Raw genomic sequence first — 15,802 nt, 5'->3', positions numbered from 1 at the left:
GAGACTTACACACACACACACACACACACGCATGCACACATGCACGAACGCCCGCCCATATATGAAAGAGCAGTAGACTTGTAACTTCTAGGACACAGAAGGAGAATTGTGATAATGTGAGAACCAAAGAGGGAGAAACAAAGACATCCACAGGCCCAGAGGTGCTCCACAGATGCCCCAACAGAAAAGCACCACAAGCAGACAGCTGCTCAGAGAAGGGACATCTGGAGATGAGCCCCCTGCCCCCACGCCTGTTAATTATACAGCAGTATAGATGGTTTTGTGTTTCACGGACATGTCCCAATGTGCAACCTCTGTTGGATCATGTCATAGAGGCTTTGCATTGAGCACCTTTCCTAGACTGGTTATAGGTGGGAGGTGAGCGTCACTTCTAGAGAGAGGGACACATTGATCTAGTGTGTTTACAAATGAATGGGAGGGGTAAAAAGGCCAGGTAGGGACTTGTTTAGGGCCTGCGGTGGGAAGACAAGAGGCCAGGCTCTCATTTTGGCTTCCTTGTGGCCTGGTCACTGCCCCTGCCTCGGCCTCCCAGATGTTCTCGAGGGCCCTTCCTGTGCTGAGCCATCTGCCACTCTTTTGTAGGCCTTCCTAATGTGGGGAAGAGCAGCCTGATCAATAGTTTGAAGCGTAGCCGTGCTTGCAGTGTGGGAGCTATTCCTGGGATCACCAAGTAAGCACCTGCCTATTCCCCCACTTCCACTGACAACCATTCCCCCTGCTCTCAATGCCTTCAGCCCCTGCCCCTTCCCTTATCTTGGGGCAGCCTCTGATTCTTCCCTGGCCATAGGAGTCTCATTAACAGCCTGCATTTACCTGGTACACCCTAGATGTGGTCTAGGCGCCCAGCTGCATGCCCCCCTTCCTGTTAACTCCTTGAAGCCTCCTAACAGCCACACAACAATGGCTATGAATAAGCAGCTTTGCTTCCTAGGTGAAGCAGCTGAGGCTCAGAGAGTCAAAAGCTGACCCATGGTCCTACAGTTCAGTCCGCAATGGCAGAGACTAGGCTAGACTCAGTCCCAGGTCTGTAGGACCCCAAAGGCCCTGGCCCTGCATCTCTCCACCCTCATCTATATGCAATCTGCCCCTCACACCTTCTCCCAACTGTGTGCCTGGAGCCTAAAGGATGCCAGACACATCTGGACTCATCAGTGTTCTACATCTTCTGTTCTTTCCTCTCCTGCCCAGGTTCATGCAGGAGGTCCACCTGGACAAGTTTATCAGGCTGCTGGATGCCCCAGGCATTGTCCCAGGACCCAACTCAGAGGTGGGCACCATTCTGCGCAACTGTATCCATGTGCAAAAGCTGGTGGACCCCGTGAGCCCGGTGGAGACCATCCTGCAACGCTGCAACCTGGAGGAGGTGCGCAGGGCTCTTGCTCATGTTCTACCCCACTCCAATGGCCCTTTGTTCTCCTTCGTGATTTCTCTTCCTCTCTTCACCAGATTTCCAATTACTACGGCATCTCTGGGTTCCAGACTACTGAGCACTTTCTGACTTTGGTGGCCCAGCGCTTGGGGAAGAAGAAGAAGGGAGGCATATACAACCAGGAGGAGGCAGCCAAAACAGTCCTGGCTGACTGGGTGAGGTGAGGAGTGGGTAGGGGTAAGGGTGAGGTTCTGTAAAGTGGAATGAGTTGTAGCACTGTGGGTCAGGGATTAACCAACAACTCAGCCTCTTGTTCAGAAGCCACTGGCAGGGTTTGGTTGTTGTCCCTCACTGTTTCTGACTTGGGAACTCATTGATTGGCAATTTGCTCTCTTAATGACATTACTACCAATTTCCTCCCACCTCCCAATGCAGCGGGAAGATCAGCTTCTACACACTCCCACCAGCCACCCACACTCTGCCTACTCATCTTAGTGCTGAGATTGTTAAGGAGATGACTGAAGTCTTCGACATTGAGGATACAGAGCAGGCCAATGAAGACACCATGGAATGTAAGTGAGGGCAAGTGGACTGGCCTGCACGGCACTTGGTCTTGCCCTGGAGCCACATGGACCTGAGAACAAATTCCGTACTTGACCTCCCCCTTCTCTGGTCTTACTCTGGCTTTGACAAAATTGTTTAACCAGCTCTAAACTTAATGCTTTCACGCATAGGGTGGATAATTCTTATTTGGGTCATGGGGGTGGTTGTGAGCTCTTGGTGTATAGGGAAGAAAATTAAAATAGTACTATGTACAGGGTGCATTGTTCAATAAATGCAAACTCCCTTTCCCCGGCCCTTGGGACCTGGAGTGGACTGAGATTCTTCTCTCAAAAACCCCTTCTCATGCTGCCCTAGGCTTTGCCTCGGCCGCTGCATGTCCATTCTTAGATTTTCATTCTCACCTTCATTGCTGAGTGAGGCATGTGAGTCACAGAAAGGTGATATTTGCTGAATGGTGCATAGTCAGTGGCATGCAATGGTGACATTCAAACCAGCTCTCCTGCCCTGTTGTCGAAGACTCTCCTGGCTCAGAGTAGGTCAGTGGTTAAAAGGATGGACTGAGAAGATGGGGAGGTTACCAGTGAGAGTTTCCAAAGGAATTGGCCCTAGTGTTGGATCTTGAAGCGTGAGTAGGGATTAGAGGCCCAAGGAAGGGGATGGAAGGGAAGCTTAGAAGCAGGTTCAAGGGTGGTGTGGACTCAGACAATGGGCACATTTACCGTTTGCAAGGGGGGCCAGCTTCAGGCAAGGGGCCAGAGGGAGGGAGCAAGAGGCCTAGTCCTGGGGAGGGCATACCATTTGTTGTCATTTACAGAGAGAGCAGTGTATTAGGCCAGCACATTGCAGGCAGTCCTCTCCTATGACTCATAGCAGCCCTGCATCATAGGGCTTGTGGCATTCTCATTTTCCAGATGAGGAATCTGAGGCTCCAAGACCAGCTCCCAGCAGGCGAGTGCCCTACTGCAAAACCTGTGCTTTTTATCCTTTGTCCTGTGGCCTCCCAGCAGTAATGAAAGAGCCTTTCCTCCCTACTGCCATGGGCTCTGTCCACATTTCCTTTCCACTGGGGCCTGACCAGGGGGCTAACAGCAGGGAGGAGCCAGAGCCCTGACAGCGATGTTGCTTGTGTTAAAGGTTTGGCCAATGGAGAGTCTGATGAACTATTGGGTGACATGGATCCACTTGAAATGGAGATCAAGTGGCTCCATTCTCCGATGATGAAAATAGTCGATGCTTTGGAAGATAAAACCACCGTGCATAAGGTACTTGTCCCCTTTCTTCATGGCAACCCTCTCTATCTAAGGCTCTGGAAATGGTCAGTCCCTTCCGCCTGGCTCCCACGAGGTCTGCCTCTAATGGTGGGGAGATGAAGGTTGTTCACTTGTTCCCTGTGGGCTCCCTGGGCACCTTGTGGGGTGCATCCTTTGCTAAGCAATGGCAGGTCCAAAGAGGAGGCATGCTCTCTCAAGCAGTTTTCCCAGCCTGCTTCCAGCCCAGGGCACAGGTATGCCTGTCCAGCCACCTAGTTGTTCAAGTTGCAAAGCTGGGTGTCCGTGACTTTTCCTTCCCTCCAGCTCGTATTCAGGATCTTATACACAGTCATTCACCAAGTCCCAATGGCTTCTTCCTCTTAAATCTCTTGAGAAACTGTCAGCTTCTTTTTGTCTCTACCATTCCTATAACCCTAGTTTAAACTTCCAATCCTCTCTCACCTGGACAAATGTCCCATGGTTTCTCGTCGCCCAATCTGACCATGTCACCTCCCTTCTCATGGATCCTCCTCCCTGTTCATGGTTCCTTAGCTGCCAGTCCCCCCATCTCTGCTCTTCATGAGGTCACACTTTAGAGGGTGTCAGACACAGACATCTTCACTGTGATAGGAGACACAGGCTGGGGTTGGGGGCAGAAGTTGGGAGAACATGGACCTAGGGCCCTAACCTCTACTACTTCGGGTCAGGAAAGCCTCTTGAAGACTGAGGAATTCTCTGGGGAAGGGGGCGGCAGCAGCTTGTTGATGGGAACTCAGCCTGTGCTCATGTCAAGGCCCAAAAGGGTGAGACAGGAGTGTTTGGGGAAATTACTAGTGGTGTTGGGTGGCTGGAGTGGGGTGGACGCAGGGAAAGATGAATCTGGGGTAAAATCACACAAGGCCTTGAGTTTGACTTTAAACCATAGGTAATAGGAAAACCCTGAAAGTTGTTATTTTTTTATGGGTCAAGAGGTTTTATTTTTTTCCATTTTCTTTATTTAAAGTATTTTTTTCTTATTTATTTTTTGACTAGGTAATATGTGTACATATTTAAAAGGTACTAATTGGTGTAGAGTGAAAAGTAAGTTTCCTGCTTCTGTCTCCCAGCCACTCTGTCCCCTCCTTGTAGGCAGTCGCTATTAGCAGACTTGAGTGTCCTTTTAGAACTACATCTTTATACACACACATATATACATACAAGCAGATACAGATACCTAATTTAATTCAAATAGTAGCATGCTATTCATATTGTTCTGCACTTTGCTTATTTCACTTACAAATTCATCTTATACATTGCCCCACATGATTACTTAGAGAACTGTCCCTCATTTTTGATGGCTACATAACCTCTGGAAGGATTTCTTAAGCAACGTGGTCAGGTTTGTTTGTTAGAGCTATTATTCTGGCAGCTGGGGTAAAAATCACATTAGAAAGAAAGGGGTCAGGTGGAGGCAGGGAGTCCAGGAGGGAAACTGTTACCTGCACTCTGTGGATGATGAAGCTTATACTGGGGGCAGTGGAAGGATTTCACTCCATTCCCATCCTCACTTAGTTCCAAAGGTTCCCCTGGTGCTTATAAGAAGATCAGTGTAAAGTTGTGCATTTAAGGGCACCCCCTGATAATATTTCTCACTGAGTCCATAAACCCCAGAATATGCTGTTTTTCCTTAGGGACCTGTAGTAATTCCCCATCATATACTAAAAATGAGTTAATAGGTATATGTACATGTATACATATTCATATATTTATGTGTATACAGATACACACAGGTGTGCTTAGAATGGTACCTGGCACATAGTGAAATTTCTGTTATAAGCCTTTACTATACACACATGTACCTTCAATTCCAGCCAAACAGACACCTTTTGGGGTGCCCAGCTATGCTCTGTGTTTTTCGAGTGTTCAGTCAGGAATGACCCTCCTCTTAGTGGAAGTATGTTGACCAGCACCATTCCCTCAACCTGTGTCACTTAACACCATGTCTCTTTGGCAGGCACTTACATATTCTGACTTGTAGTATGGTTGGTTGTATCCTTTTTAGCCTGGTTGCTTCTCGAAGATGAAACTGCATCTGACTCATTTCTCCAGTGTGTCCCTTCACATAGCTGGACCCAAAATAGGTATCAGAAGATATTTGTTAAATTGACTGAGGCCTTGAAGGGTCACTTGAACAAAGAATCATTGTAATATCAATTGTCACTGATCAAGTAACTCCACTTTTTCATTTTCTTTTTGTGAAAACCATGCAAGTTCCCCATTATCCATCCCCATTTGAAAGATGATCAGACTGCAGCTGAGGGGTTAACTAACCACCTACTAGTTTGTGGTGGAGCCAGACTTGGAGCTTACTTCGGCATGGCTCCAGTTTCCCTGTTCTTATCCAAGCCTGTTCCTGCCTCCTCTGCAGAAGTCTTTGGGGGCCTAGACCTCACTGCTGTCCTCTGTCTCACCAGATCGGTGAGCTCACTGGGTATTGCACAAATTCGAACCGTCATCAGAAGGGGTGGGCTAAGCGCAATGTGGACGACTGCCCCAGAAACGTCTGCCCAGTGGACCGCCGCCCAATGATACAGAGGATCATGGAGACAGACCCCCTGCAGCAGGGCCAGGCTCTGGCATTCGCCCTGAAGAATAAGAAGAAGATGCAGAAGCGTTCAGGTGGGGACACCAGACAACCCCCCTGTGCTCCAAAAAGGGGCCCACCTGGGGCTCCTGAGTGAGCATCTCCATGTATCCAGCCCCAGGCAAGGGTTAGGGGGCAGCGATGGGTTAGGAGTTTCACCTATAGGCACAGTGGTTCTCAAACTTTAGCTTATATTAGAACTGCCAGAGGGCTTGTTGAAACACAGATTTCTGGGACCCACCCCCAGAACTTCTAATTGAGAAGGTTGGCCATGGGGACTGAGAATTTGTGATTCTAACTGCTTCCAAGGTGGTGCTTTTGTTAGTCCTTTGGGGACCACACTTGGAGAACACTGGCCTAGCTTGTGATAACCACCATTTATTTATCAGCTGCTTTCTGTGTGATAGGAAGCTCATAGGCTATATATAATGTTTACGTTAACAATAGGCAATATACTCAAAATCTAGAATGTATAAAAGGATTTAAAGTAAATTGTCTTTTTCCTTCCAGTCCCTTGGTCATCCAGGCTACCCTCCTACAGGCGACCAGTTAATTCCTTGTATCTCATTCCTGAGATAGGTACACACAGGCAAACATCTATATATTCTTTATTCTCTTTCTATACAAATGCTGGTCTACTGAACATACAATTAGCCACATCATTTTCCATTCAATATATATATTAGAGATATATCCATGTCAATTCACATGGAAATTCCTCCATTTTAGTGGCGCTCTGTTGTGTGGCTGGCCCATTTATGTCTTCATGCTGTACTAATCTTTACAAATCCATTGCAAAAGTCTTATCCACATTTGATAAGTGAGGAAACTGAGCCCCAGAGACATTAAGTGACACACTCAAGGTAAGACAATTAGTATTTAACAGAGCCAAAATAAAAACCTAGGATTGATGGACCCCCTAAGTTCTGTTATTTGAACTAGGCTGTTTCTAACCATTGACTCTTGGCCTGGTTCCACACTGAGACCCGGGAATCCTGATATCAGTTGTCCTGGAACTCCTGGTCTTATTGGACAGTGGGGAGGAAAACAAGAAAACAGACATTGACAAAATACAGTGATCACTATGAAGACACTGAAAGCACAATGAAGGAACCTAACCCAGTCTGGAGACGTTAGTGGGGTAAGGGTGTGCAGAGGAGGATTTCCAGAGGAACAGTGGGGTGTGGCTGGAGGATGGGAGGTGAGAATTCAGGCTCAATGTCCCTACTGTCCCTTTGAGAGCCTTGAAGGTAATGACAGAGTGCTAATATGTTCAAGCACAGTAATAAGAAATTGATGTTTTGCTACTAGCAAGGGGTAGAAATACTTGGAGCCCAGTGAGTCTGACAGTCGAAAACAGAATCTGAGTTGGGGTGATAATTTCACACATAGACAAATGGATCTGCCTGAGAGGTTGAGCAGTGGCGGCTAGCAGCCCACTGGTTTTATTTAGTATTGGGGGAGTAAGTGAGCCAGTCCCGCAGGCCTCCTGTTGGCAAGCCAGCCACCAAGTGACTGTATTTCTCCATCTGCAGATAAACTTGCCAGTAAGCTGTCTGATTCCATGATGTCTGCCCTCGACCTGTCTGGCAATGCTGATGACAGTGCTGGTGACTGACTGATGTCACCCCTTCCACTCTCCAAGTACCAGTTCCAGTGGGATGGCGGAATACAGATGAAGGAAAATGGTTTCCTTCTCGCTGAAGCACCTGCATATTAAAAGAATTCCTCCACCACTCCTCCCCTGACACTGTTTCCTCCATTCTTCAGGGGAAAGAAGGAGTCCCAAGTAGCTGGAACTGACCAGCCCAATGCCCTTAATTTAACCCTCACTGTGTTTTCCAACAGAAATAAAAGAAATTATGGTAACAGATCTGATGCTAACAATTTATCCCCACCCTGTAGGTTGGCCTGGTTGTGGGTGGGTGACCGGACCCCTCACCAAATCCTCTTGGACACCTAAATATGCAACTAGAGGCTAGGCTGCTGGTAGACCTGGGGGTCCCTGGGAAGGTGGTGATTTCTTTAGCAGTCCATGACAGATTTCAGTGGCAAGCACTTATGCAATGGGCTGCAGCTCACGCATCTTCCACACAAGTCCACAGATCCTCATGTGGGTTGCAGTGGGAGGAGTAGAGTGAACAGTGATAAGCTTTCTGTGTCTGAAGGCTCTGGTTGGGATAGAGGGAAGAAGGGAACACGAGCCTGGCTGGTGCTGAAGTGTAAACACTACCTTGCTCACATGAAGGGAAAACAAGGTGCCTGTTGGTAGCGTGTCTAGCTAGGTGTGTAACCTCACCTTAGGGCCTTTCTGGGCAGACTGAGTTGGAGCAGTCCCTTGGACTGAAGCAGTCTGAGTGGGCCTTGCCCTTGTATGACCACAGCTCATCCAGCACCAGCATTTGAATTCCACAATCCAAAAGGGTTCTGGTACCATTTATTCACAGGCTGCATCCTCAAGAGAGGTGCCAATCAGGTGCATCATCCAAGTCCTTTTCTGGTGTCTAGAAGTCCTATACCCCATTAAAATTAATTAGCTACCTCGTCTGGGGGAGCCTACCCCATCAGACAAGCACAGAGAAGCCCAACAGTGTCAGAGGCCCTCACAAGGGACTGGGGAAGGTGATGGCAGCAAAAACAATCTATTTAACTCCGTGTTGTGGTTAAGAACATGACTTTATTTCCCAGAAATCAACCTGAGAAGACATAAGAAGGGAGTGGGCAGTCTTTGCCCCCCACCTCAAACTTCCACACATCTTTGGACCCAGAGCCACATCTTACTTAGCCTTTCCTCTCATGCTGTCACCCCCAAATTTACCTATTCCAATCTTAAAGAGTGGAACCACAGGAAGGACTGGCGAGCCCTTGGCTGCAGTTTAGTTGTCAGAGAAGTGCAGACTACTGCATTCTGGAGCAGCCAAGAGAGATAATTATGTACAGCTTGAGCACAAACCGCCAAATCCTGGAAACCTGATCCTCTGTTACCCTTCAATACAGTTCTGCCACTAAGGGATTAGTCTTCCCATACATGAAAAATAAACAGGCTCAGATAGTTGTCAGGATATGCCCAAGACACTAAGTGGTGGTGACAGGATTGGAAGGAACCCAGGTGTGGTAACCTTAAGCAGGCCATTTTCTCTGCATCGTAGTGCCTCCTTAACATCGATTAAGCACCTGCTGTATGCCAGCCTCTGATATCGGCCCTTTATTTTTTCTTTTTATTGTTCAATTATAGTCGTCCCAATTTTCCCCACCATTGCTCTCCCCGACCCCACTCCCACAGTCAATCCCCACCCTGTTGTTCATGTCCATGGGTCATTTATACTTGTTCCTGGACTAGACCTTCCTCTTCTTTCTCCTGTTATCTCTCTCCCTTTTCCCCTCAGGTCACTGTCAGTTTTCCACAGCATGGATGGAACTGGAGAGTACTATGCTAAATGAAATAAGCCAGGCAGTGAAAGACAAATACCATATGATCTCACCTATAAGTGGAGCCTAATGAACAAAACAAGCAAAATAGAATCAGACATGGAATTAAGGAACAAACTGTCAGCCCTTTAAATATATTCTTTTTTTTTTTTTAAATAGGGTCTTGCCCTGGCTGGTGTGCTCAGTGGATTGAGAGCCAACCTGTGAACCCAAAGGTCTCAGGTCTGGTCTGCAGTCAGGGCACATGCAGGTTACTAAGTACTAGAAAGAGGAGGTATCTTGATGATTAAAAAATAGCATGGAAACATAAATTGGCCCAAATCAAACAGAAGAACTAAGGTACTGATTGTTGAGGTAAGAATATGGGACTAGATTCTCTACAGAAGAATATCACAAGTTTTTTAAAAAGCCATTTCTTGAGTCTTTTCCCTCTTACTTTTTAAAAAGAATTAAAATATAATTAACATAAAGTCAGCCCTTTGAATTGCCTGTTACAAAAATAGTAGCAGGAATGTAAAGCACAACATTGGTAATATAGTCAATAATACTATAATAAATATGTATGGTGCCAGGTGGGTACTAGGCTTATTAGGGTGATCACTTCATAAGGTATACAAATGTCTAATCACTGTTATACACCTGAAACTAATATAATATTGTATGTCAACTGTAATAGAAAAATAAATTTTAAAATATTTTAAAAGTTTACTTTTTATATATAAAGTTCTGTGAGTTTGAACAATGTACACAGTAGTGAGCTAGCATCATAATTTAGATAAGCAACAGTTACATAACCCCCAAAACTCTCAGGCCCCTTTGTAGTCAACCCCCACTCCTACTCCAAGATCCGGGGAACCACTGATCTGTTTTCTGTCCCTATAGTTTTGTTTTAGCATGAATGTCATGTAAAAAGAATCACACAGTCCTGACTGGTGTGGCTCAGCTGGGCGATGTACCGCAAAGCAAAAGGTCACCAGTTTGGTTATCGGTCAGGGCACATTCCTGGGTGATGGATTTGCTCCCCTGTTGAGGTGCAGATGAGAGGCAACTGATTGATGTTTCTCTCCCTTTTTTTCCCCTCCCTCCCCCTCTCTCTAAAAAAAAATCTTAAAAAAAAAAAAAGAATCATGAAGCATATAGGTCTATTTTGTCTATACGTTTTTAAATTTTTATTTTAAAATTTACATAGAATAAAATTCCCTCTAGTGTACCGTTCCATAAGCTTTGACAAATGCACATAATTGTGTAACCAACACAATCAAGGTATAGAAGAGTTCCATTACCCTCTGACCACCACCAAATTCATTCCTGTTACTTTATAGTAAAAACCACCTTACCCCTAATGTAACAGAACCCCTGGGCTGCTCCGATTTGAAACAGAACCCACGGGCTGTTTAGTTAGGGGTCCGATTGCCCACCACCAGAATTATAACTCTCAATACCAGAGTTTAGTGAAAAGAAAAAGAATTGTTTATTTAATAGTTATATAGATTTAGATTATTTGCGGATTTCTGCTGTTATGTTCTTTAAAACACCCACAAACACATAGTTCTGCCTCCCCCTACCAAACCAGGCTAGTTTTAGAAAAGTTAGAGATACCGTTTCCCTACTTCCTAGACACAGCTCAGCTTTACCGGGAGCTGCCAATAATTCAATTCTGATTGGGGAGGTCTTTCTATGTTGTGGTGCCCACCAGCTTTCAATGCAGAACTGCGTGGATTCTCAGCATCCTCGTAAACTGCCTTCTCAAAGCCGCATGGTTTTTGCCTCTCAAAACAGCATGGAGAATCTTCTCAAAACCTCAAGGAGAACCTCTTCACCAAGCCACATGGAGAACTGAGCTTCTCAAATCTGCATGGGGAACTCCCTTCTCAGAACCACATGGAGAACTCCCTTCTTAAAAGCAGCATGGAGAGAGTCCTTCTTAAAGCCACATGGAGAGAGCCAGCTAAAATGTCTGCAGCTCCTTTTTAAATCTCTAACTGCGTCCTTTGATGCAGTGGGTGTGGTAACCAGTTCAGACCATTCACAAAACCTTACACAGGCTCTGTAAACTCTTTCAATACCATCCCATGGTCCAAGACCCCTTCCATCTTCTTGGGCCTTAGAAGTATCAAAGCCATTTGCAGAACAAAGTTACCAGTCACTAGCCCCCGGCATGCAAAGGCATCCTAAAAGCTGCTTCCTTTTCCCCATCCCCCAACTGCAAGCTCTGGGGTTTTTTTTTGGACACCCCCATTCTGTAACACTAACTCCTGACAACCCTGATTTGTTCTTTGTCCTTACAGTTTTGTCTTTTGGAGAAAGTCATGTAAGTGGATTATACAATCTGTAGCCTTCTGATACTGGCTTTTTTCGCTAAGCGTAATACATATGAAACCCTGGCTGGTTTAGCTCAGTGGATTGAGCGTCGGCCTGCGAGCTAAGTGTCGCTGGTTCGATCTTCCAGTCAGGGTACATCAGAGAAGGAAAACTCTGACTCCAAAAAACCTCCGCTGCCTTGCGGCATTCCTCTTCTGGGGAAAGGCTAAGGGAGTAAACCCCGACAGAAAATCCGGAGCCGGAGTCCCTAAGGCGGTTTGACGTTGTAGTCAACACCGGCAACTCCTGCGGCGCACCTGAACCCAAGCTGTATCGACTCCGTCTTTCCCTTGGACCCTTCAGCTGCGAAGAGAGGGGGGGTCTGCTGCATGGGCAACAGCAGACCCTCCATATCACCCTGCCCAGGCTCTGTAGCTTCAGCTCCACTGGAGAGGACACTCCAGCGTCATCGCAAGATGTCGATTCAACACGGGAGGAGACAGATGCCGTGTCACTCCCGAGTCGGACTGCACAGCCATTCTCGGCGGTGCAGATAGACACTTAAGAAGCTACACCATCGTCTCTCGAGACGGATGGCTGCCGACGAATACATATGAGATTCATCCACATTTTTGGGTTTATCAATACTTCCTTATTGCTGAATCATACTTTATTGTATGGAAAGATGTATCACTGTTTATCCATTCCTCATTTGAAGTCGCGTTGGGTTGTTTCCAGTTTTGAATGATTACAAATAAAGCTGCTACAAGTATCTACATGCAAATCTTTTGTGTTTTCATTTCTCTAGAGTAAATACATAGAGCTGGATTTCTGGGATATATGATAAGTATGTTTAACGTTCTCAGAAACTGCTAACCTGTTCCTCAAAGTATCTCTACCATTTGGCATTCCCATAGTATGTGAAAATTTAGGTAGCTCCACATCCTTTCCAGCACTTTGCATTGTCAGTTTTTTGACATTAGCTATTCTAGTCAGACGTAGTGTTATCTCATTGTGGCTTTGATTTGCATTTCCTTTCTGACTAATGATTTGAGCATATTTTCATGTGCTTATTTGTCATCAGTATATCTTCTTTGGCTAAGTGTTCGAATCTCTTGCACATTTTGCACTGTGTTTTTTCTTTTTTAAACATTTTCAAATTCCTGGTCTGTGGCTTGTCTTTTTATTCTCTAAAAAGTGCCTTTTTATGTTTCTGAAAAAGCTTTTTTTAACAGATTATTTTTAAAACTTTTACAAAAAATTTCGTAAAATACATATAACATAAAGTTTACAATCTTAACTATTTTTAAGTTCAGTGGCATTAAATACATTCACATTGTTTTGAAATCATCACCATAATCTATATTCAGAACTCTCTTCATCTGGCAGAACTGAAACTGTATCCAGTAAACACTAACTAATTCCCCTACCCCCAGCCTCTGACAATCATCATTCTATTTTCTGTCTCTAAATTTGACTACTCTTGGTACCTCATATAAGTGGAATCATACAGTATTTGTCCTTTTGTGTCTGACTTATTTCATTTAGCATGTCTTCAAGGTTCACCCAGGTTGCAGCATGCATCAGAGTTTCCTTCCTTTTTGAGGCTGAATAATACTTCATTATAGTAGATACCACACTTTGTTTACCCATTTATTCTTTGATGGGGACTTGGGCTGCTTCTACCTTTTGGCTGTTGTGAATAGTGCCGCTTTGAGCGTGGCTGTACACCAGAGTCCCTGCTTTCAATTCGTTTGGAACTATACCCAGAAGTGGGATTTCTGGAACATATGGTACTCTATTTGCAATTGTTTGAGGAGTCACCATACTATTTCCTGTAGCAGTTGAACCATCTTACATTCCCATCAGTAGTGCACCAGGGTTCCAGTTTCTCCACATCCTTGCTAACACTTGTTTTATTTTTTATTTTTTATAGTAATCATCCTAATAATTGTGGTTTTAAAATTATTTATTTATTTTTAGAGAGAGAGGAAAGGAGAGAGAGAGAAAGAGAGAGAGAGAGAGAGAGAGAAACATCAATGTGTGGTTGCCTCTTCTGTGCCCCCAACTGGAGACCTGGCCCTCAAGCCAGGCATGTGCCCTGGCTGGAAATTGAATCGGTGACCTTTTAGTTCTCAGGCTGGCACTCAACCCACTGAGCCACACCAGCCAGGGCCATAACTGTGTTGTTGTTGTTGTTATTTTTTAGAATTTTTCATTTTATTTTTAGCTAGAGGGAAAGGGAAGGAGAAATAGAGGGAGAGAAACATGTGCGAGAGAAACACCAATTGACTGCCCCTTACACACCCCCAACTGGGGTCTGGCCTGCAACCCAGGCATGTGCCCTGACCAGGAATCAAACCAGCAACCTTCCAGTTCTCAGGCAAGAACTCAATCCACTGAGCCACACCAGCCAGGGCCATAACTGTGGTTTTGATTTGCACTTCCCTAATGATTAGTTATATTGAGCATCTTTTCATGAGCTTATTATTCATCTGTATATCTTCTTTGAGTAATGTCTTTTTGCCCATTTTTAAGTTGGGCTGTTTGTTTTCTTGTTGTTGTTTAGTTGTAGAAGTCCTCCATATATTCTACATATTAACCCCTTATCAGATATATGATATGCAAATATTTTCTCCTATTTTGTGAGTTGCTTTTTTATTCTGTTGATTGTGTCCTTTAATGTACAATTTTTTATTTTGATGTACATTTTTTCCTTTTGTTGCCTGTGCTTTTACTGTCGTATCCAAGAAATCATTTCCAGATTCAATGTCATGAAGCTTTTCCCCTGTTTTCTTCTAAGAGTATTATAGCTTTAGCTCTTATTTTAGGTCTGTGATCTATTTTTTTAAAACTTTATTTATCCATTTTTAGAGAGAGGGAAAGGGACAGAGACAGAGAGGGAGAGAAGCATCAATTGTTTCCCTCTCATGCACAACTGGAACAAAACTCACAACCCAGGTTATGTGCCGTGACCAGGAATTGAACCAGTGACCTTTTACTTTGAGGGACGATGCCCAACTAACTGAGCCGCACTGTTCAAGCAGGTCTGTAATCTAGTTTGAGATAATTTTTGCATATGGGTATCCAGTTTTTACTACACTGTTTCACTACACTACACTATTGTTGATCTAACACTGTCTTCTGAAGAGAAAAAAAATTCAATTTTGATGAACTTTAACATATCTTATTCTTTCATGAAGCTTGCTTTTGATATCATATCTAATGAATCTTTACCTCTCATAAGATTTCAATGTTTTTTTTTTATGTTTCATTTGATGAATTTTATAGTTTTAGGTCATACATTTAGGTCGGTCTATGACCCATTTGGGGTTAATGTTTCTGTATTGCACAAGGTATGGATCAATGTTCTTTTTTTAGCATATAGTTACCTAATTGTTGTAGTAGTATGAGTTGGGAAGGATGTTCTTTCTCTAAAGCATTGCCTTTGTGCTTTCATCAAAAATCAAATGTCTATATATGTGTGGGTTTATTTCTGGAACCTCTGCTCTGTTCCATTGATATATTTGTGTGGTTTATGCTAATACCACAATGATTTTTAAGTATATTTTATTGACTATGCTATTACAGTTGTCACAATTTTTCCCTTTGCCCCCCTCCGCCTGGTACTCCCCTGCCTCCAGCAATCCCCGCCCTATTTCATGTCCATGGCTCATGCATATAAGTTCTCTGGATTTTCCATTTCCTTTACCACTCTCAATATCCCCCTGTCTATTTTGTACCTACCAGTTATGCTTCTTGATCCCTGTACCTTTTCCCCCATTCTCTCCCTTCCCCCTACCCACTGATAACCCTCCATATGATCTCCATATTTATGATTCTGCTTCTATTCTAGTTGTTTGCTTAGTTTTTTTGTTTTTATTTTTTAGGTTCAGTTGTTGATAGTTGTGAGTTTGTTGTCATTTAACTGTTCATAGTTTTGATCTTCTTTTTCTTAACTAAGTCCCTTTAACATTTCATATAATAATGGCTCGGTGATGATGAGCTCCTTTAGCTTTACCTTGTCTGGGAAGCACTTTATGTACCCTTCCATTCTAAATGATAGCTTTGCTGGATAGAGCAATGTTGGTTGTAGGTCCTTGCTTTTCATCATATTGAATACTTCTTGCCAGCCACTTCTCACCTGCAAAGTCTCTTTTGAAAAAAATCAGCTGATAGTCTTATGGGACCTCCGTTGTAGGTAACTCTCCTCTTTTCTCTTGCTGCTTTTAAGATTCTCTCTTT

General features: G+C 44.4%; 1 protein-coding gene across 4 annotated transcripts in view; it reads left to right on the top strand.

Annotated features, from left to right (window-relative positions):
- GNL3L (G protein nucleolar 3 like) overlaps positions 1-7,700 on the top strand; it is a 36,013-nt gene extending 28,313 nt beyond the window's left edge. For 3 of the 4 annotated variants that reach the window (XM_090265418.1, XM_090265416.1, XM_090265415.1), the window contains 6 exons: positions 604-691; positions 1,210-1,384; positions 1,468-1,610; positions 1,826-1,962; positions 3,089-3,216; positions 5,658-5,939. In XM_090265418.1, the coding sequence (XP_090121544.1) occupies positions 604-691; positions 1,210-1,384; positions 1,468-1,610; positions 1,826-1,962; positions 3,089-3,216; positions 5,658-5,924 (938 nt within the window). In that variant the 3' untranslated portion in view covers positions 5,925-5,939. Of the gene's footprint in view, positions 1-603; positions 692-1,209; positions 1,385-1,467; positions 1,611-1,825; positions 1,963-3,088; positions 3,217-5,657; positions 5,940-7,362 lie in introns of those variants that run through there. The other variant, XM_090265419.1, reaches the window with a different exon arrangement.
- The last annotated feature ends 8,102 nt before the right edge of the window (positions 7,701-15,802 follow it).

Source organism: Furipterus horrens, unplaced genomic scaffold, assembly GCF_987537825.1.
Source record: "Furipterus horrens unplaced genomic scaffold, mFurHor1.1.pri manual_scaffold_17, whole genome shotgun sequence".
Classification (NCBI taxonomy): domain Eukaryota; kingdom Metazoa; phylum Chordata; class Mammalia; order Chiroptera; family Furipteridae; genus Furipterus; species Furipterus horrens.
The sequence above is the reverse complement of the archived record's forward strand: the minus strand, read 5'-3'. Positions and strand labels throughout refer to the sequence as shown.